Genomic DNA, 22,688 nt, shown 5'->3' with positions numbered 1-22,688 from the left:
CATACGACCGAGGCACACAGGGCCAACACCCGGCATCATGGTGTGGGGAGCGATCTCCTACACTGGCCGTACACCTCTGGTGATCGTCGAGGGGACACTGAATAGTGCACGGTACATCCAAACCGTCATCGAACCCATCGTTCTACCATTCCTAGACCGGCAAGGGAACTTGCTGTTCCAACAGGACAATGCTCGTCCGCATGTATCCCGTGCCACCCAACGTGCTCTAGAAGGTGTAAGTCAACTACCCTGGCCAGCAAGATCTCCGGATCTGTCCCCCATTGAGCATGTTTGGGACTGGATGAAGCGTCGTCTCACGCGGTCTGCACGTCCAGCACGAACGCTGGTCCAACTGAGGCGCCAGTTTGAAATGGCATGGCAAGCTGTTCCACAGGACTACATCCAGCATCTCTACGATCGTCTCCATGGGAGAATAGCAGCCTGCATTGCTGCGAAAGGTGGATATACACTGTACTAGTGCCGACATTGTGCATGCTCTGTTGCCTGTGTCTATGTGCCTGTGGTTCTGTCAGTGTGATCATGTGATGTATCTGTCCCCTTCCTGTGACAATGAATTCAGTGTTCTTATTTCAGTTTCCAGGAGTGTATAAAGGAGCCATATTGTTGTGCTCAAGTCACACTGGTCAAGAAAGGAATAATGCCCCTAAAAGAAAAATGGTGATGAAATTTGACATGACTTAAGTCATGGTGTGCAGTTGGGGGTTAACTCTGATGTGAAAACTGTTCCATATTCCAAGAGTTTTTAGCACCGAAATGGCTCACGTGTCTTTAAATGGTAGTTGTTTTGACTTGTTCTACATGGAGGGACCCACAAGTGTATTATAATTGTGGTATTTGGAGTCGGTTAGGTCACATGTAGCTCTTGTCATCAATAAACATTTGTTTATATAAAAGGAGGGAACAATAATGGAAAAGCATTTTAAAAAGGGACTTGCAGTGAGCTCTGTCCGAGCTGTGGGACGAGATTAGAATAGCCCCTTTCTCCAATGTAAAAACTGCATTTAATAAACTATTAATTTTAACTGAGAAAGCTATTCCATAAGGTACAGGGGACTGGAAGTAACCAAAATGTGCCTTTATAGCTGCCTCTGGGAGCAAACTTTAGAAATAATTCTCAGAGCAAAACATGCATAACTGAATTTCCAGGAGCAATTAGGTTTGTGGTCTTTGCAATTTTAAGTATTGGCAACATTGCATTCCATAGGTTTTGTTCATTGTATCCTTTCTAACTCATTTCCACCTAGTACCAGGTTGAGATCTAGGGTTCTATCCATCTTCCCAAATTTTGTATAATTTTCTTCTCATTTAGAGTTAGCCTTTTGGCAGTGCACCATGAATCAAATGACTTCCGGAATTTATTGGTTGTAGTGGACAGAGATTCCTTAATGTTACTGATTTAACTAGTGTCATCTGCAAATGTGTCATATCTGTACAGCAGAGGTGTGTACATTATTATATAAATGAGAAACAGAATGGGGCTTACCATACTACCCTGGGCTAAACCCATTTTTGGCTTGTGTAATCATATATCTATGTTCCTGTACTTCTATCAATTTGGAAGCCGCACTATTATTCAGTAGGCTGTGGTCGTCTTACTGCAAGTCATTGTTTCATTAATCTCTTACTTCAAACAAGCCAACAGGAGTGAAATGGGTCAGTAATTTTAAATTTCATGCCTACTTCCACACTTGAATAGTGGTATCACTTTCGTTATTTTTAATCTTTCTGGCAACATAGTATCAGTGAATGATTAATTTAACAATGTGAGCCAAGGCTTAGTGATTTGTGAAGCAGTATAGACTACAAGTGACACTGGTACATCATTTACACCAGCTGATGTTTTGCATGTGAGGCTTTTGATCAGCTTTACTACTTCATGCTCAGTAGTTGATGCTGGCTTTATGCTGGTGTCCAAAATCTAAGTTTATTCTGATTAGTGGGATTTAAGCTAAGTTTTTGGGAAGCATTTATAAGGTACCAATTTATGTAATTTGGCAGGTCTTATTTGTTGCTATTGATATCTTTGTAAGATTAATTTCCTGCTGTTCACATATCTTTGAAGTTCACTTTGTACAGTAACACACACAGATCCTGATTTGCCAAACACTTTTATTGGGTTATCATTTTTAGGCACCTTTGCCTCTGCAATTACCTGTTGATGTATTTTCCCCGCAAGTCTTTACATACTCTATAAATTAGAAATCTGTCGATCTTTCTGTTAGAGAACTGAACATTATTAAGTTCTGCAAGAAATCCCTGATACCATGATGTTGATAGTGCTAATAAGATAGATGACAAATATGCTTTCCTTAACGCATTTCTCATCCTCTTTGAGAGTTGGTTTCAATTAGAATGTTCTAAACAGGGTACTAGCAGTAAAAGGCAGCCTGGGTGGCTGAGTAGTGGGCTAAGGATATCATATGGTCAGTTGAGAAGAAAGCATCTGGTCAGCAGCATGAGGTTGACGATATATTGTCAGTTCGTAGTAAAAATAATTCTGTTGTGATAAACCAGATATATGTACAGTATATCATCATTTTCTGAGCATTGCTGGCGAGTTAAATAAAAAAGCTTAGTTTTTTAGTGAATCATGTAACACTCTTGAAAATTTTTTTTCTGATATTGTCTAAAATACTCCTCTGTGATACTGACAACGAGGAGATTGAGTCAATAATTAAATCACTGAAGACTAAGGACATCTCGTGGATGTGATGGAGTGCCTAGCAGAATATTAAATTGCTGTGCTGTACATGTTAGCCTGACAATAATAATTCATTTTATATCACATAATTTGGTATCAAATGTACAGATTGGCTTTAGAAGTGGTTTAACAACTGAAAATGGTATATCCTTTTCTCTGTGAGGTACTGGATGGATTAAATAAATGGTTTTGAACGCTAGGCATACTTTTTGTTTCAACTGAGGTGTTTGTGTTGATCACAAAATATTGCTCCAGAAGATGGACCATTGTGGAAGATGAGTAGCTCACAATTGGCTCACGTCATACTTTAGAAGCAGACAGCAAAAGGTCATTATTCACGATGTTGAGAATGGCTGTGATGTGGGGTCTGGGGTCTGAATGGGTACAGTCAAATGGGGAGTGCCCCGAGAATCAGTGTTTGAGCCATTCCTATTCCTTATTTATATAAATCATACACCATCTAGTATTACAGGTGACTGTAAAACATCTGTTTGCTGATGACACCAGCTTGGTTGTACAGGATGTTGTGTGCAACATTGAGGCATAGACTATCTCATTGAGTGATTCATGCCTTCCCAGTCTCAAGATGACATCATCCTCCTGTGGAATTGAGGTGGTTTTTCCCACCTCCTGGCTGAGCAATGGCAACTGTTAAGCTTTACACTTGCTTTCTGCATCCAGGAAACCTGGTTCCCGGCAATGCAGATCCGGGGGTTAGAAAGGGCCAGAGGTATTCCTGCCTGTCGTGAGAGATAACTAAAGTCAGTCATTTTTTGGCCTTATAAGTTCAAGCCCCATTCTATGGTTTGACCTGCCACTTTCAAAATTCTACAAAGTGTGGGCCATGTGGGGAAGGACGCCTTACGTGGTGCAAGAGTTATCCATAGTGCCCTTACATTCGATCTCCCAAATCTCGTCATGGCTTTGCATTTCCAGCTATGATTCAACTATTCGGGAGGGGGCACTTTCTGGAGTATATTTCATCTTCTTCTGTTGTCTCCTGTCCTCTTTTGCCACCATGACAGTATTGGATTTCTCTGTGGCCAATATCCAGCACGGTAGCCCATCCGTTGTGGTGGGCTCGTCATGTGTTCATTTTGTGGTAGCCCCCTGGCAACACAGGGATCATTAATTAAAACTTCCGGGCTGAATTGCCGTGGTTCATATATAAAACTATTCTTTCCTGACGTTTCATTGCCTACTGCGGGCAACATCTTCCGAGGTGAGTCGGCGACTAGCTGCTAGGTGCTGGAGGTCCCATTTATATAGAGCACTTGGATGGCGCCACCACTCATCACGTGATTTCGATCTCTGGCTAGTGCCATCGCTCTCAATTACAGGTAATAGTCATTTCGTTGGTGCAAAGTCGACTGCCATATCTTGTCTAGTTTTAATCCTTCTTTTTTATTAAAATTATTTTTGTGCTTGTAGATCTCTAGAGCTTCTCTACACATGCAGGTATAATAATGGGAGGTCCTAGCTATCACATTTGTCTCACTAAATTTTATTTCGTGATCACCGTCTTTGAAAACATATTCTGCTACAGCTGATTTGTCCCAATCTACAGTTCCTTTTGTGTTCCGTTAGGTGGGTAGTAACACTCCTTTTAGTTGTTCCAATATAAACCGTGCCACAGCTACACAGAATTTTACACACCTGGGATGGCTAAGGAGTGTCGTGCGTCTTTCACCGATCTGAAACTTCCACTAATTTTCTTGGTAGGTCGAAAGATTGTCTCAAATGGAAATGTGGCCAAAACTTTCCCAATACGATAAATGATGCTATGAATAAATGGAAGAAAAACTTTTCCAGCTGACGGTGGTGGTTGTTGTTGTGTATTTTTGGACCCATTTTCTAGGGTGGAGTGCTCAATCTATCTTGTTGTCAGTGTGCCCATTTCTCTTCAAAGCTGTTCACAGATGGCTTAATTAATCTTGCAAATAAATTGGCTCACAGATGTTATTAGCCCAATCCACTAAAGTTTTTCTCTCTCCTCTCTTCTAAATAGGATGATGATTTGAATCTTTATGTATGTAACGATCGGTGTGTGTCTCTTTCCTATACACCTTGTGCCCTAAAGACACCCATCTGCTCATTTAATAACCAATACATCGAAAAAATTTAGTTGTTCTTTAGTCTCTCTCTCTCTCTCTCTCTCTCTCTCTCTCTCTCTCTCTCTCTCTCTCTCTCTCTCTCTCTCCATGGTGAATTGTATCTTTGGATTGAAACTGTTTATGTGCACCAAAAAATCACTTTGTTCCTCTTCAGCATGATTCTATATCACAAAGGTGTCGTCCATGTTTAGATACCATTTCATAGGGCTTTTATTGACCGACTGGAGCACTTGTTGTTCGAAAAATTCCATAAATAGATTAGCAATTGCTGGGCTCAGAGGGCTACCCATGGCCACCCCATCAATTTGTTCATAAAACTGGTTATATTGAAAATAAGTCGAGGATAGACAATGTTGAAACAAAGCTATTATATCAGTAGGAAACATATCAGCTATGTAAGAAAGAGCTTCATTAACAGGGACCGTGGTGAATAGGGATAATACATTGAAACTAACAAGGATGTCACTTGGACTAACTGTAATCTCCCTCAGTTTTTTGGTAAAATGCATGGAATTTTTTAATATGAGTGTCAGTTTTACCTATGTATGGTTGCAACAAAGGAGCAAGATATGTTGCCAGCTCTTGAGTGGGAGCCCCAATGGCACTTACTATCGGTCTCAATGGGACACTGGGCTTGTGTATCTTGGGTAACCCATACAGTCTAGGAGGGCAAGCTTCTGTTTTGAAAAGGTATTTTGTATATTCTGTAGGAATGGAAGAGCTTTTTATTAATCGCTGGGTAGCACTTAAGATAGTAGCATTCCCCTTATCAGCAGCAAGTACAATAATACTCTTGCCCTCATTAATCTCTCGTAACACCTTCCTTTCTCTGAGGGATAAATTACTGCTGGGTGGCTTGGCTTTACGTAATATCCTGGCTGTTTCCATCCTGATTTCATCGGCAGAATGCGGTGATGAGATGAACCCCTGCTTCTATATTGGCAACAATATCTTCTGTGGGAATCTGTGATGGAGTGATAGCAAAATTTCCTCCTTTCGAGAGAACGGAGGCTTTCTCCCTTGGATAGTTCTTTCCCGGACAAGTTGATAGCTGTATGGGAATTGTCTGTAATGAATGTTTCCTGTTTTTGTAAGTGCTCAAACTTCTTCTTCTTCTTCTGCCTGTTAGAAGACACTTCTGCGCCAAGTTCCATAGATCTGAATATTAATCTCTCCACCTTATTCCACTCACCCAACTGCATAGTTTGCTAATAAGTAAATGAAGATTTAACAGTTGACTATTAGATACCACAAGTCCTCGGCGTGTTTGTCGGATCCGCTCCCGCAGGATCGTCAATTCCATGCGTAAATAAATCCGGTTCACTTATGCTAAATGGAACATTCTTCTTGCCTTCAAAAACTTTAGAACAGTCCCAGTGTTACGCCATGGGTAGCCCTCTGAGTCCAGCTGTTGCTAATCAATTTATGGAATTTTTGGAACAAGTGCTCCAGTCGGTCAATAAAAGCCCTAAGAAATGGTATCGATACATGGATGACACCTTTGTGATATGGAATCATGCTGAAGAGGAACGAAGTGATTTTTTGGTGCACATAAAGTTTAAATCCGAAGATACAATCACTAAATGGCATGTTACACACACACACACACACACACACACACACACACACACACACACACACACACACACACACACACTGATTGTTACCAACATAAAGATTTGAATCATCGTCCTAGGCAGAATATAGGAGTCATAAAAACTTTAGTGGACAGGGCTAATAGCATCTGAGAGCCAATTTATTTGCAAGATGAATTAAGCCGTCTGCGTACGGCTTTAAAGAGAAATGGGTACACTGACAACGAGATAGATCGAGCATTCCACCCTAGAAGAAAAATGTCCAAAAATACACCACAACCACCACCACCGTCAGCTGGAAAAGTTTGTCTTCCATTTATTCATAGCATCATTTACCGTATTGGGAAAGTTTTGGCCACATTTCCATTTGAGACAATCTTTCGACCTACCAAGAAAATTAGTGGAAGTTTAAGATCGGTGAAAGACGCAAGACACCCCTTAGCCACCCCAGGTGTGTCTAAAATTCCGTGTAGCTGTGGCACGGTTTATATTGGAACAACTAAAATGAGTGTTAATACCTGCCTGACGTAACACAAAAGGAACTGTAGATTGGGACAAATTGACAAATCAGCTGTAGCGGAACATGTCTTCAAAGACTGTGATCACGAAATAAAATTTAGTGAGACAAACGTGATAGCTAGGACCTCCCATTATTATACCTGCATGTACAGGGAAGCTATAGAGCTCTACAAGCCCAAAAATAATTTTAATAAAAACGGATTAATACTAGACAACATACAGTGGTCGACTCTGCACCAAAGAAGTGACAATCGTTTACCTGTAATTGAGAGAAATGGCACTAGCCAGAGATAGTTTTAAAGTAAAAATCACGTGATGAGTGGTGATGCCATCTAAGCACTCTATATAAGTGGGACCTCCAGCACCTGGCAGCCAGTCACCGACTCACCTCGGAAGATGTCGCCTGCAGTAGGCAACAAAATGTCGAGGAGAAGAGGTTTCATATATGGACCATGACAGTTCAGCCTGGAAGTTTTAATTAAGACATCGGCCCTGAAAGCTTGCATGTTATGATAACACAGGGATAGCACTGCTGACACCTGAGCTGTAAACTCCTCACATATGCCAAGGAGTAGATGCCTGTCTTCCTGGGGCATCAGGACTCTCAGCAACAGCCATCGTGCCAGTTGGTCTTTGTGCTATGGCTGGGTTCCTCCCTTGGTGAGAGCCCCCTGATCAGAGTGGTTGGCGTCAGGTGGATGGCCTGTAATGAAGCGGACTGTCATCTCTTGCTGGTGACCGTACGGCACCAGCAGTCTCTAAGGAGGTCAAGGTAGAATACAATGCCAACAGGTATGACTCAATTGTTTCCCTCCCTTGCTACTCCATGGGAGGAACATAGAGCTACAAAAGCCATATTTGCCTCGGTTTTTAGTCTGCAGCAGAACCAATGGGGACTCTTTCTCTACGTACGAAGCCTCAATTTTTTGTTGAACCCCTTGAGGATAAGTTTGGAGAAGTGACAGTGTTATCCAAGATGGTAAACGGTGCAGTCTTGATTCAGGCAGCATCCCCAGCCCAATCCTGAGTGTTACTTGCCTGTGATAAGCTGGGTGATATTCCCGTTTCCATTACTCGCCATAAAAGGCTCAACCTGGAGCAGGGGATTATTTTCCATAGTGACCACGTCTTGCAGTATGATTACGAGTTCCATGCAAATTTAAAATGGCGGGGTGTTCATTTCATCTGGAGCATTTACAGGGTTGGTACTGGTGCCTTCATATTGGCCCTTGAGGGTGATTCATTGCCTAAAAAGGTAAAGGTGATGGTTTACAGCTGTGATGTTAAACCATATGTCCCTCCCTCTATGCAGTGCTTTAAGTGCTGGAAGTTCGGGCATATGTCTTCCCACCACACTGCCAGTGCCATATGCTGAGACTGCAGATGTCCACTGCACCCAGATACTCCATGTGTGCCACCTCCAACTTGCATCAGCCGTGGAGAGCACCACTCCCTGTGCTTGTCAGACTGCACAGTACTCCAAAAGGAGCAGAAAATCGTAGAGTACAAGAACCTGGAACAGTTGACTTACACAGAGGGTAAACGTAAATTCAAAAGATTACACCCCATTTAGTTGACGTCGACATACGCTGCATCTACATCACCATCACTGTACCAAGTCCCAGTGGTTCCTCCCTCTGTGCAACAACAGTGGGCCCTCTGGGCCACCGGAGTACATCTACCCCCTTATTGGTAGTGGGCAAATCTTCCTCCGTTGCTCCCAAAGCACCTACTTTGGGAGCAAGGCCCTTCCCCACTGATGGAGAATCAACAACCTCTTCCAGCTCCTCTTATGTGGAAGGGATCTCTTGAAACCCTCTCTCCCAAGGTCTTCCCTAATGCCACGGCACTCACTCTCCAGTGGCTCAATGAGCCAAAAGCTACTTCAGAGAAACCTTGCCAGCAAGCCCCTAAAGAGAAGAAAGACAGCAAGAAAACTAAGGAGTCTGCTAAGAAACAAGACCCTTTGCTGGCCCCCACACCACCACTCCCTATCAATTTAGCATCCCCTGCGGACCTGGATTTCGGTGATGCCTTGTCCCCCATAGAAATGGCTATAAATACTGTTGGAGGCAACAGGTGACCCTGAGGCCTAACCTGCGACCTTTTGTGCTTCATGCCATCCCAGCCTCAAGATAACGACATCCTCCAGTGGAATTGCAGCGGTTTTTTCCACCACCTGGCTGAGCTACAGGAACTGTTAAGCTTTTCACCTGCTTTCTGCATTGCCCTCAAAGAAACCTGATTCCTGGCAATGAGGACCCGTGCCCTCAGTGGCTATAAGGGATATTACAGGAACCGTAACAACTATAATAGTGTGTCAGATGGAGTTTGCTTCTATTTCCTGAACTTGGTATGCAGTGAACCTGTGCCCCTTCAAACCCCTCGTGGATGTCAGGATAAGGACAACACAGGAAACAACTGTCTGCAACTAAATCTTCCTCCAGATAGTGCAGTACCCATGAATGCACTGGCTGCACAGATTGATCAGCTCTCTAAACCTTCCCTACTTTCGGGAGATTTTAACACACACAACCCCTTGTGGGGTAGCACAGTTCTTACTGGCCAAGGCAGAGATGTCAAAAATTTACTGTCACAACTTATCTGCCTCTTAAATACTAGGGCTGCCGCACATTTCAGTGTGGCACACGGCACATATTCGGCCATTGATCTCTGTTTGCAGTCCTGGTCTTCTCCCATCTATACTCTGGAAAGCACTTGACAACCTGTATGGTAGTGGCCACTTCCCCATCTTCCTGTCACTGTCCCAGCCTCAGGCCCATGGATGCCTTCCCAGATGGACTTTAAACAAGGCAGGCTGGGAAGCCTTCACCTCTGCTGTCACCATTGAATCTCCCCCACATGGTAACATTGATGTGGTAGTTGAGCAGATAACTACAACAATTGCTTTTGTGGCGGAAAATGCGTTCGCTCATTTAGGGTGCTTCCGGTGAAAGACAGTCCCTTGGTGGTCACTGAAAGCCACTGAGGCAGTTAAGGAATGTCAGCATGACCTACAGTGGCGTAAGTGGCACTCTTCCCTGGAGCACCTTATGGCCTTCAAATGGCTCTGTGCTCGCGTTTGCCAGCTTATCAGAAGGTGGAAACAGGAGTGTCGGGAGACGTGTGTGTGTGTGTGTGTGTGTGTGTGTGTGTGTGTGTGTGTGTGTGTGTGTGTGTCGACCATTGGGTCCCATGCGTCAAGATCGTACATCTGGGCAAAGATCAAGAGTTTTTGGGAACCAGACGCCAACAGGTGTTCCTCTTGGGGTCTGGATGGCATGTTATCTACCAACGCAAACACTACTGTTGAGCACTTTTGAGCGCTGTGCTCGCACATATGCATCAGAAAATTACCCCCAGCCTTTCACACTCTCAAATGGCGGATGGGAGGGAGTCCTCTCGTTCACTACATGCCACAGTGAACCCTTTAATGCCCCATTTACAGAGTGGGAACTCCTCAGTGCCCTTGCACACTGCCCCAACACAGCTCCGGGGCCTGATCAGATCCAATCAGATGATTAAACATTTCTCGTCTGACTACAAGCTACATCTCCTCGCGATCTTCAGCCGGATCTGGTGTGATGGCATCTTTCCATCGCACTAGCAGGAGTTGTGGATAGTTATCAGCCCATCATCCTCACCAACGTTCTTTGTAAGCTGCTGGAAAATACAGTGTCGGCGGTTGGGTTGAGACCTGGAGTCATGTGGCCTACTGTCTCCTTGCCAGTGCAGCTTCCGCCTGGGTCGCTCTACCACTGATCATCTTGTGTCCCTTGAGTCTGCCATCCGAACAGCCTTTTCCAGATCTCAACACTTCGTTGCCGTCTTTTTTTGTTTTACAAATAGCATATGACACCACCTGGCGACATCGTATCCTTGGCATCGTATACAAGTGGGGTATCCGAGGCCTGCTTCAGATTTTTATGCAGAATTTCCTGTCACTTCTTCCGTTCCGTGTCCAAGTTGTTGCCTCCCATAGCCCCCCCCCCCCCCCCCCCCCCCCCCAATCTACATCCAGGGGAATGGGGTCCCACAGAGCTCTTTATTGAGTGTATCTCTATAGTGGCCATTAATGGTCTAGCAGCAGCTGTAGGGCCGTCAGTCTCGCCATCTCTGTACGTAAACTACTTTGGAATTTCATACTGCTCCATCAGTACAGGTGTTGCTGAGCAGCACCTACAGGGAGCCATCCACAAGGTGCAGTCGTGGGCTCTAGCCCATGGCTTTGAGTTTTCGGCCGCAAAGTTGTGTGTTGTTCACTTCTGTTGGCTTTGTACTGTTCATCTGGAACCAGAACTTTACCCTACTGACAATCCCCTCGGTGTAGTGGAGACGTATCAATTTTTAGGACTGGTTTTTAACGCCCGATTGTCTGGTCCGGTGACAAATGTCCTTGCGCAAGCTGTAGTCCCTTCATTGCAGGTCAGGTGTGCACAACAGCTTGCCCGTTATGTTGCACATGTTCATAGTTCTCCTGCGCATCCAATATACCGTCGCCTTATGGCGGCTCATCTCCCGTATCAGCGGCCTACGTCACTGCTTAAAATTGCAGTTTGCGTCCAATCCCTTATGTGAACCGGAGTCCTTGCCTGTACCCCCTATACTCAAAGACCAACTGCGTACACCTGCATGGTGTACACCTAGGCCGAGGCTTCACATGGCCCAAAGGACTCAGTTCACCCCATGGTGCTCTGCTGTCACTTCATCTTGATTCTTGACATGTACCGAGGCCATGAAGTGGTTTACGCCAACAGCTCAATGGCTGATGGGTATGTCGTCTGTGCATCCATGGAGGACATATATTAAACAGCATTCATTGCCCGATGGCTGCAGTGTTTTCACTGCAGAGCTGGTGGCTATATCTCGTGCTGTTGAGCACATCCGTTCATGCCCTGGGAAGTCAGTTTCTTCTGTGTACTGACTCCTTCAGCAGCCTAAGAGCTATCAGCCAGGGCTACCCTAGTCATCCTTTGGTAACGACCATCCCAGAGTCCATCTATGCTCTGGAATGGTCTGGTCGTTCAGTAGTGTGTGTGTGTGTGTGTGTGTGTGTGTGTGTGTGTGTGTGGACCCCCAGGCTACACGGAATCCACTTACGGAGATCGGCATTCCAATAACTGACCTGCATTCATTTTTACGTTTCCAGGTTTTTTGGATTTGGGAGACGGAATGGCATAGTCTCAATACACACAACAAACAGCTGCCTCCTGCCTCAGTGTTGGTTCGGTGCCCCATTGATAGTGACCTATATTCTGATGCACTGTCCCACTTTGACTCCTCTGCGACAAAAAGTTGCTTAACGGACTTGTTGCCGCTAATTTTATCTGACAATGCCTCATCGGCTGATTTAGTTTTACATTTTATTCATGTGGGTGGGTTTTATCATTTGACCTAAATTGTAGTGCATGTCTCCATATGTCTCCTCAATCCTAGTGCTTATAGGGTGGAGGTTTTAATGTGTTGCAGAGTGGCTGGCCTCTCCTTTCGATTCTCATGTTCAGCCAGCCATTGTAACCTGTTTTGTCATTTTAATCTCTTCAAACTTTTTCTTGCGTTTCTGTGGTTTTCTTCTCCCTTTTTTCCCCATTTGAGTGTTTGTTGCCCTTCAGTCGTTCTTGTGGTTTTTCCTTTCTCTCCATTTTGTGTTGTCAGGCTTGCTTCTTTTATTCTCACATTTATGGCATTGTTTCATTCGGAACAAGGGACCGATGACCTAGTAGTTTGGTCGCTCCCCCCCCCCTCTATTAAACCAACCCTGTCCTTTGCAGCTACAGTGGAAATTACAAGAACCATAGCGAATATAATTGCGTCAGGTGGAGTTTACCTTTATGTCCTGAACATGGTATGTAGTGGACCTGTGCCCCTTCAAACACCTCTTGAAGCTGTGACTGTCAGGATACAGACGATGCAGGAAATAACTGTCTGCAACATATATTTCCCTCCAGATGGTGTAGTACCCCTGAACATATTGGTTGCACTGATTGATCAATTCCCTAAACATTCCCACTTCGGCAGATTTTAATGCTCCTTGCGGGGTAGCACCGTGCTTGTTGGCCGTGGCAGTGATGTCGAAAATTTTCTGTCCCAACTCGACCTCGACCTCTGCCTCTCAAATACGAGCTGCCGCCACATTTCAGTGTGGTTCATGGTAGTTACTTGGCCATTGATTTATCAATTTGCAGCCCAGGGCTCCTCCCATCTGTCCACTGGAGAGCGCATGGCGACCTGTGTAGTAATGACCACTTCCCCATCTTCCTGTCAGTTCCCCGGCATCATCCCCACGGATGCCTACCAAGATGGGCTTTAAAGAAGCCAGACTGGGTAGCCTTCATCTCTGCCATCACCGTTGAATCTCCCCCACATGGTGCCATTGCTTTTGTGATTGAGCAGGTCACTACTACGATCTTTTATGTGGCGGAAAATGCAATTTGTCATTCTATAGGGTGCCCCCGGTGAAAGACAGTCCCTTGGTGGTCGCTGGGAGTCAATCAGGCAACGGAAGAGCATCGGCGAGCTCTACAGAGACATAAGTGGCACCCTTCCCTAGAGCACCTAATACCTTTTAAGTGGCTCTGTGCCCACGATCAGCTGTTTATAAAACACCGGAAACAGGAGTGTAGGGAGAGGTACGTGTTCACCATTGGGTGCCATACATCACCTTCCCAAGTATGGATGAAGATCAGATGTCTTCTTGGGTACCAGACCCCAACAGGTGTCCCTGGCGTTAACATCAATGGCGTGCTCTCTACCGACACAAAGATGACTGCCGAGCACTATGCTCTAGCATCTGCGTCAAACTAACCCCCAGCCTTCCGCACCCTCAAACAGCGGATGGAAAGTCCTCTTGTTCACTACACGCCACGGTGAACCCTATAATGCCCCATTTACAGAGTGGGAGCTCCTCTTAATCTTGCACATTGCCCTGACACAGCTCCTAGGCCAGGTTGCATCCACAGTCAGATGATTAAACATCGCTTGTCTAACTAAAAGCAACACATCTTCATGATCTTCAACCAGATCTGGTGTGATGGCATCTTTCCATTGCATTGGCAGGAAAGCACCATCATTCCGGTACTAAATTCCGGTAAAAATCTGCTTGACGTGGATAGCTTTCGTGCAAGCAGCCTCGCCAACTTTCTTTGTAAGCTGCTAGAACGTATGGTGTCAGCGGTTGGGTTGGGTCCTGGTGTCACGTGGCCTACAGGCTTCATGTCAGGGTGGCTTCTGCCAGGGTCGCTCTTCCATTGATAATCTAGTGTCAGTCTGCCAACCGAACGGCCTTTCCCAGGCACCAGCCCTTGCTTGTCGTCTTTTTTGACTTACGTGAAGCATATGACACGACCTGGTGACATCCTTACCACACTGTATGAATGGGGGTCTCTGGGGTCCCACTTCAGATTTTTATCCATAACTTCCTGTTGCTCTGTACTTTCTGTGTCCAAGTTGTTGCCTCTCTTAGTTCTCCCCGTATTCAAGAGAATGAGGTTCTGCAAGTCCCCGTATTTAGTGTATCTCTATTTTTACTGGCCATCAACGGCCTAGCAGCTGTAGGGGTGTTGGTCTCCCCCTTGCTGTATGTGGATGACTTCTGCAATTTGTATTGCTACTCCAGTAGTGGTGTTGCTGAGCGGCACCTACAGGGAGCTATTCACAAGCTGCAGTCGTGGGCTCAAGCCCTCTGTTTACTGTTTTCAGCCACGAAGTAGTGTGTCATGCACTTCTGTTGGCATTGTACTGTTCATCGGGATCCTGAACTTTATCTTAGTGTCGACCCGCTCACTGTAGTGGATATGTATTGATTCTTAGGACTGGTTTTCGACACCTGATTGACTTGGCTACCTCACCTTAGTCAGCTTAAGTGGGAATGCTGGCAGTCTCTGCAGCTCTACAGAGCCGTTGTTAAATCTGACCTTGACTATGGGAGACAGGTTTATGGTTCGGTGGCACCCTCTGCATAGTTTCCTTGACCCAGTGCACCACTGTGGCATTCGCCTAGCGTTGGGAGCTTTTAGAAAGAGTCCGGTGACCAGTGTCCTGGTGGAAGCTGGAGTTCTTCCATTGCGGATGTGACATGCGCAACTGCTTGCAAGTTATGTTGCACACATTCGTAGTTGTCCTTAGCATCCGAATTACTGTCTTCTTTTCCCATCCACGTCATTTCATCTCCCACATCGGGCCAGGTCAGGGCTCACAATTGCAGTTTGCGTGTGATCCCTTCTCTCCAAACTGGAGTCCTTCTCTTCACCACCTGAACTTGAGGTCCATTCACGTACACCTCCGTGGTGTACACCTCGGCTCAAGCTTCATCTGGACCTTTTGCATGGCTTGAAGGACTCGGTTCACCCCGCCACTCTTCGCTGTCACTTCCTCTAAGTTTTTAACATATTACGGGGCTCTGAAGTTGTATACACTGATGGCTCATGGTAATGTTGGTTTCACCTATGTCCACAGAGGCCATATTGAACAGCATTCCTTGCCTGCTGGCTGCAATGTGCCATTGCTATCCTCACCATCCTTTGGTAGCGAACATAGAGGAGTTCGCATGGTTCCCTTAGCCGATCTACAGTGTGTTTTATGTCGTCGTGTTGGTCTTTTATGGCACACACAATATTCAGCACTTCCCAATAATAAATTGCGGGACATGAAAGCTCTTCCCTGTGCTTGGACCTCTTCCTCCTGAACTCATTGTCGAGATGGGGTAATTTTAACTAGACCCCGGATAGGGCACTGTCTTTTTAGCCATCCTCCCCCGCTTTGTCCCCACTGCTCTCAGCTGTGGGCGGTGGGACACCTTTTACTTGAGTGCCCCTATTTTATTCCGTTATGCGCCCGTCTACAGCTGTTGCCTGGTATATCTTCCATTTTAGCAGATGACACGCACTCAGCCGATTGTGTTCTCAAGTTTATTAGTTTCAGTGAGATGTCAATCATGTGAAGCTCTTTTTTGGGAAAAACCACCCCCTTCTACAGTGGTTTTTTAAGCTTTCCTTCTGGTTTTAGTTTCCCCACCTTTTTGAGTTTAGCTCCCATTGCTGCTGGTTTCCAGTTTTTTATCTTTTACTAAGTCACAGACCAGGCACTAATGACTGTAGCAGTTTTGTGCCCTAAAACCATAACAAAAAAGAAAGCAAATAAGTAAAGCTAAAAAGGGGCCAGTGATAACTATGTAGATCATTAAAATAACAAATGTAATGCAGCATGGAAGATAATAAAATCAGAACCTGGGATCTGTACAGGAAAAACTACCTATTAGCCCTGATCAGCTTAAGCTCAGCTTTGTCAATTCAGGGAAATACACTGATAATGAGGCAGTAACCAGTGATGACACTGAGCTGACTTTAGTTGCCTTACTGTGTGCATACTTAAACACCAGCCACCCAGGAACAGTATTAATGGAAATGTCTTCCCTAAGGATACAGTAGGTGTAGTAACAAAACTCATTAACTCAAAAACAGAGTACTGTTATGACTTCTCCAGCTTCACTGTAAAATAAATAATAGGGATAATAAGCCAAACCCTATGCTACCTTATAAACTGTTTGAGGAAGCTGCCTTTCCTGACTCTGTAATGTTCAGTGTAATTTTACCTTTGCATAAGAAGGAAGATATGGAATTGCCAGAAAATTATAAACCCATGCAATGTTCCAATGCTATCTAAAATCATTGAGATGGTGATAATGAAAAAGCAATTAAATAAATATTTTAGAACAACCACATCTTAAATCGGGTCCAGTATGGATTTCCTGAAGGTCAGTCCACAGTTACAGTAGTGAAGGATATAGTTTGTCTTAAAGGGATCTGAACATAAGCAATGTACATATGCCACATTGGTTGGCATTACTTCTCATACTTTTCCAGTAGGAAACAAATGATAACGACTATCGAAATAAAGTCCGGCTCCCTGAACATCATAAGAAGAGTGCATCAGGTATTGGTGCTTTGACCATTTTTGTACATTATTTATGTTAATGATCTGCGTAGCCTGCTACCTTTCAAAGCAGTAATGTAAGTGGAGATACCACATTTATTATTTCGCATAATTAGAAAAATACTATGGAGGCAATGAATAAACTTATAATAGACAAAGCATCCTGCTTGTTTAAGGCAAATGAATTAAAATTGCCCTGTAGCAAAACCAAGAATATAGTATGCCTGCTAAAGATAATTACTGCCATAGCAAAGACTGTCAAATTTCTTGGTATCCACCTCAACACACAATTTAACTTAAAACACACAAACGATTTATGCAGTGAACTATCCCATGTGTTGTACTTAATCAGGGAATTAAAAACATACATTTGTTACAGCAAAACAGCTGTTCCTTGCCTACTGTGAACCCCTCTCTCTCTCTCTCTCTCTCTCTCTCTCTCTCTCTCTCTCTCTCTCTCTCTCTCTCTCTCTCTCTCTCTCTCTCTCTCTGGAGTGATGATATGGGGTAATTGTGCTTTAGCCAGAAGACTCTTCATTTGGCAAAAGAAATTATTAGATGCATGTATGGGTCAAGAGCCAACACTCCACACAAAATGTATTTCATTGACAACAAGATGATGACCGTTTCACATCTGTACGCATTTCATACCGTTACTCATGCCAAGAGCAGTTGGTATAAACATGGAACAGTATCAAAAGTTCACTTTTGCAGAACTCCAGGAACACTGGACTATACTAATAAATTTCAAAAAAAACCTTTCTGCATGCAGAAATGTCTCTTTTTAACAAATCACCATGTGGGATGAGTAAGTTGACTACTAATAAGTTCAGAGATATTGTAGAATCCTGACTAAACAAAGAAAACTTCTTATACTGTTGATGGATTTGTAAATGGTGATGTGATATAGCAATCAATTATTTTAAAAAATCTGGTATCCTTATTACCTGTTAATTTAATTAGACAGACAGCCTCCATCTGTACTAATCTTAAAGCATGTACGGAACAACTATGTATAGTTGGTGGAACCAAATTTAACTTAGGGTATATATAAAATTGTCCAATTGCATACTGTGTGGTACAATGTGTGTTTCGAAAATAAAATGTAGATGTAGGTAAGTGTGATATTGCATTCTGCAGTGTAATGTCTTAAGGATTAACGAATAAATGAAGATACATTGCAGGGTGATGTGTACTTCATAAGACATTTTTTTCTTATTTGCAGACTTTAATGCAAGGTGGTGCCATTGAACGTCCGGTAATGCAGATTGTGGTAAGTATTGTAGTCAGTCCTGAAGGTGTAAACTTTTAAGTGTAGAACCACAACTGAGTGCCTGAGTTACCTTAACAGTGCAGTCTTTGACTAAACACTGCACTAGCTTCATGTAGCTTATAAAAATGGCGAGAGCTGCATATACAGGGTGGTCCATTGATACTGACCGGGCCAAATATCTCATGAAGTAAGCATCAAATGAAAAAAACTACAAAGAACGAAACTTGTCTAGCTTGAAGGGGAAACCAGATAGTGCTATGGTTGGCCTGCTAGATGGCGCTGCCATAAGTCAAACGAGTATCACCTGTGTTTTTTTAAATAGGGACCCGTATTTTTTATTACATATTAGTGTAGTACGTAAAGAAATATGAATGTTTTAGTTGGACCACTTTTCGCTTTGTGATAGATGGTGCTGTAATAGTGACAAACGTGTAAGTATGTAGTATCACGTAACATTCCGCCAGTGCGGACGATATTTTCATCATGTCACATTGCCTTTACAAGTGTGTGTGTGTGTGTGTGTGTGTGTGTGTGTGTGTGTGTGTGTGTGTGTGTGTGTGTGTGTTTGTTTTCCGCTCCCGGGATTGGAATGACTCCTTACCCTCTCCCTTAAAACCCACATCCTTTAGTCTTTCCCTCTCCTTCCCTCTTTCCTGATGAAGCAACCGTTGGTTGTGAAAGCTTGAATTTTGTGTGTGTTTGTGCGCATTTGTGTGTCTAGCAACATGCCAATGCTTTCGTTCGGTAAGTTAAATCATTCTTGTATACATTTTGTCGTGTGAGAAATGGGGGCAACTTGAGCACTCTGTAGTTCATTGATTTTCATTTAGCAGAGAACTTTGTGGGGAATTATTAAGACTGGGTGCCAGATTGGGGGCAGGAGGGGGGGGGGGGCACTGGTGTGTCGTTGAAATAGAGGACTCTGCTTTTAGGAAATTTAAATTTAGGCTGAGGCATAATGCTGTTGATATTTGGATTGTGGCAGGTGTTCACTCAATTTTCAAGAGAATTACGATAAGTGGTTTCGAGTTGGACGTGTAGAGGAGTAGGCCTATATTTGTAACAAGTGTAAAATTATGAAACCTCCTAGCAGATTAAAACTGTGTGCTGTCCCGAGACTCGAACTCGGGACCTTTGCCTTTCTCGGGCTAGTGTTCTACCAACTGTGCTACCCAAGCACGGCTCATGCCCCGTCCTCCCAGCTTTACATCTACCAGTATCTTGTCTTCTACATTCCAAACTTTACAGAAGCTATCCTGCGAACCCTGTACAACTAGCACTCCTGAAAGAAAGGAAATCTAGAGATTGCTGGTTTTACACTAATATTTATCAAACTGGGGTATTTAGCGATCAACATGTGTCCTCATGTCTGCAAACTAAAAATTGTTTGCTTAATTCCAATTGCAGAATAATGAATATCGTTCAGCAGTGTGTACTACGAAGAGGCAAGTTTTTTTTAATATTAGCCCATATGATGAATAGGCATATAGCAAATTTGTAGCTGATGCAAATGATCCAATAAAAGAAAGCAGTAAGGCAACAAAAGCCCTTGTAGTTTATTTGCTAATTTATGTGATTTGATTAACTCCTTTGCTCTTCAATTTGCAGGACAGCTTGAGAGTAATAGACAGAGACCATGAGACATATCAGCTTATGGTTTCTGATGGCAGCCACATGAGCAGCATGGCCATGCTTTCAACACAGTGGAATGCCAGGATGAGATCTGGACAGCTGTCACTCTACTCTGTGGTCACAGTGAACCGTTTCAAAATGATTAACTATGCAGAGGACGGAGATGAAAAGTGAGTTCTCATTTTTGGTGTTCTATCTTATTAGAAAGATGTGTTAATTTTTGTAGGTTTTCAGATCTATTTGAGGAATCTGTTTTTTATTTGGAAAGTAAGAATGGGATTAAAAGCTTCCACTAAGTATGGTATTTGTTTCTCCATTTGTTTTCGTTCTGCCTTTATGTGAATTTAGGAACATCCTGACTACTGGGATTTATTGAGAAGACAGTGTCCAATTACTGTTATTGAGTTCTAGTCAAAAAATTCACTGGTGTAAACACCAGTTTATGCTAGAAGCTTGAAAATATCCCCAGTGTGATTATACACTTTTGTGTCAGATAAATATTTAAAATGCAGTAGACAGCCATTATGAATTAGTCATGTCCTGAAGGTGCTATTGAAGTGAAGAGTCCTTAACATTGTAACGGTGGTTTTGAAGAAATGAATCCATTTTTCTTTTCTCCATTGTGTTCCTCTCAATTCCTATTTACACTGAAACAAATTGGAGTGAATTCAAATGAACAATCCCTTTTGGTCACTGCCATTAACTTGCACCATTGAACAAATCACATTTATAATCGGTAAAGTCAAATACCTGACTGTAACACTTCATAGGGATATGGCTTTGGTTTATTGATTGAACACAGGGGAAATAAGTCAGTCTACAAAGGAGACTGCCTTCAAATCATTCATGTAACTCATTCTGGAATCTTGCTTATGTGTGTGAGACCTGTACCAAATTAGATTAACAGGGGATATTGAATGGTTATAGATAAGGGCAGCATGAATGGTCACAGGTTTATTTGAACTGTGAGATTGTCATAAAGATGCTGAAGAAACTGAACTGGCAGACAATTGAAGATAGACATAAACTATCCTGAAAAAGCCTGCTTAAAAGTTTTAAGAACCGGCTTTAACTGGTGACGAGGAATATTCTAAAACTCCCACGTGTTGCTCAAATAGCAATAGTGAGGACAAAATTAATTACAGCATACACAGAGGCATTTAAACAATCATTCTTCCTGCACTCTGTGAATGGGATTGGGAGAAACCCTAATAAATAGTACAATGGGATGTAGCCTCTGCCATGCACCCAAAGGTTGTTTGCGCAGATAGTTGTAAATACAGGTGTGGACAAGCTTTAACAGTGGTGAAAGTGTGAGAAAATAAGCATCAAAGAATTCAAACACTATGAATGCTATGTTAAGCAAATCACACTCCAGAGCTATTTATAGGTACAAAGTAAAACACGGAATACAGATATGATTATTTTTATGACCAGCAGTTGATTATGGAAAAGCACTGTGGGAGAGAGAAAATGTGCACATATAAATGTTTACGGAAGTATGAGGTGCGTGATGGTGGTGGTAGATTTATCGCTGATTCTCAGTTCTGGCATTCTGCAATCTTATTAAAAAGTTACACACTTGTGTTGGCAGGCAATACTCATTGGCTGCTCATGGCAGTTTAGGTGAAAATTTTGAAGGCCTCTTTAACTTCCAACAAGCAATTCATAGAAACTGGACAGTTAGGTTAGTCTTAAGTACTTATTTCACATTTGTTCATTTTATACCTTGTGCCCTCTTACTCTGTTCCAGAAGGAAGCAAGCAATGGATTTTTCTTCTATCTCACTTCTCCACTTATACCAAGTTTGTTGGCATTCTCCTGCCAAACAAAATTCCTTTTTTCATTTTATACAGTGGTAGGCTTGGATCTCTCAGTAACTATGAAATGTATATTCTTCCACTAGTGACATTGCGGTCTCCTCCCTTTATCACTCACATGACTGATGACCAATACTAAAGGTAGTTCATGCATGAAAAGCAACGAACTTCAAAAGCAAATGCTGTTAATATCCATGTGTATGTTGAAGGAGAAATAATGTGAAATTCTTTCGACGATTTGCTGAGACATGCAACCAGTACTGTTTGCCTGTCTGTGCCTACTGTTTATACCTTAGAGCATTCTGATCCTGTGGGGCACGCACTTCTAGTGCAGGATGTATACACCCTGGGACAACTGGGAAAAACCCGGGACTTTTTTCATGTGGGAGGAAATCTGGAAAACCCTGGGAATTTTTCATTGTTTTAGATTTCATTTAAATTTTGTAGTTTTGACTAGTAAGAACTGATACTCTAACAAAGAATTTTACTGTACTCTGTTGCTGTGGAATAATACTGTGGCAGTAAAACATAAATGATAGAAAAAATGAGGAAATGTGCCATTTACAACAACAAAACACACTGCACACATAAGAAGTGTCTGCCAACAGCAAGATGTGTCAAAGGTTTTATGAACGCTATGAAATACTTCACAACAACAAACTGCTTCCGATGAGTGTGATGTCACATCAGGTTCATTCGAGCAGTTGCCAGCAGACTTGTGCGGATGCTTGTTTGAGTCGTGTATAAGCTGTATCTTCTCCTGCTTCTGGCTACTTGAGGTGTGGCTGTTACCTGTATCAGCAGCCAGGAGCTACGCAGGAAAATTTTTTTGGTGTGTCAAAGCTGCCAGATTCATGTATGCACAGAGCAGTTTGAGTTGTTGCGGAGGTTTACATGTGACCAGTGTTTGTTTGGTGAATAGACTGTTTCCTGTTCATTTGCAGCTCTCACAGGAAATGGAGGGGGGGGCAGAGAAGAAATGAAATTCTGTGGCCTGGAGTTAAATAAATTCACATAATTACAGAAGGCTAAAATATGTTATCAGTTTGTTTTCTGATTTTATTTTATTTCCACATTTGTCGC

The 22,688-nt window shown here is 43.2% G+C and overlaps 1 protein-coding gene across 1 annotated transcript in view; it reads left to right on the top strand.

Annotated features, from left to right (window-relative positions):
* Window positions 1-22,688, top strand: part of LOC126291417 (replication protein A 70 kDa DNA-binding subunit-like) — a 45,841-nt gene that overhangs the window by 12,966 nt on the left and 10,187 nt on the right. Inside the window, exons 2-3 of the mRNA XM_049984913.1 lie at window positions 18,106-18,153; window positions 19,762-19,955. Of these exons, the coding sequence (XP_049840870.1) occupies window positions 18,106-18,153; window positions 19,762-19,955 (242 nt within the window). The remainder of the gene's footprint in view (window positions 1-18,105; window positions 18,154-19,761; window positions 19,956-22,688) is intronic.

Source organism: Schistocerca gregaria, chromosome 9 (genome assembly GCF_023897955.1).
Source record: "Schistocerca gregaria isolate iqSchGreg1 chromosome 9, iqSchGreg1.2, whole genome shotgun sequence".
Taxonomy (NCBI): domain Eukaryota; kingdom Metazoa; phylum Arthropoda; class Insecta; order Orthoptera; family Acrididae; genus Schistocerca; species Schistocerca gregaria.
The sequence above is the reverse complement of the archived record's forward strand: the minus strand, read 5'-3'. Positions and strand labels throughout refer to the sequence as shown.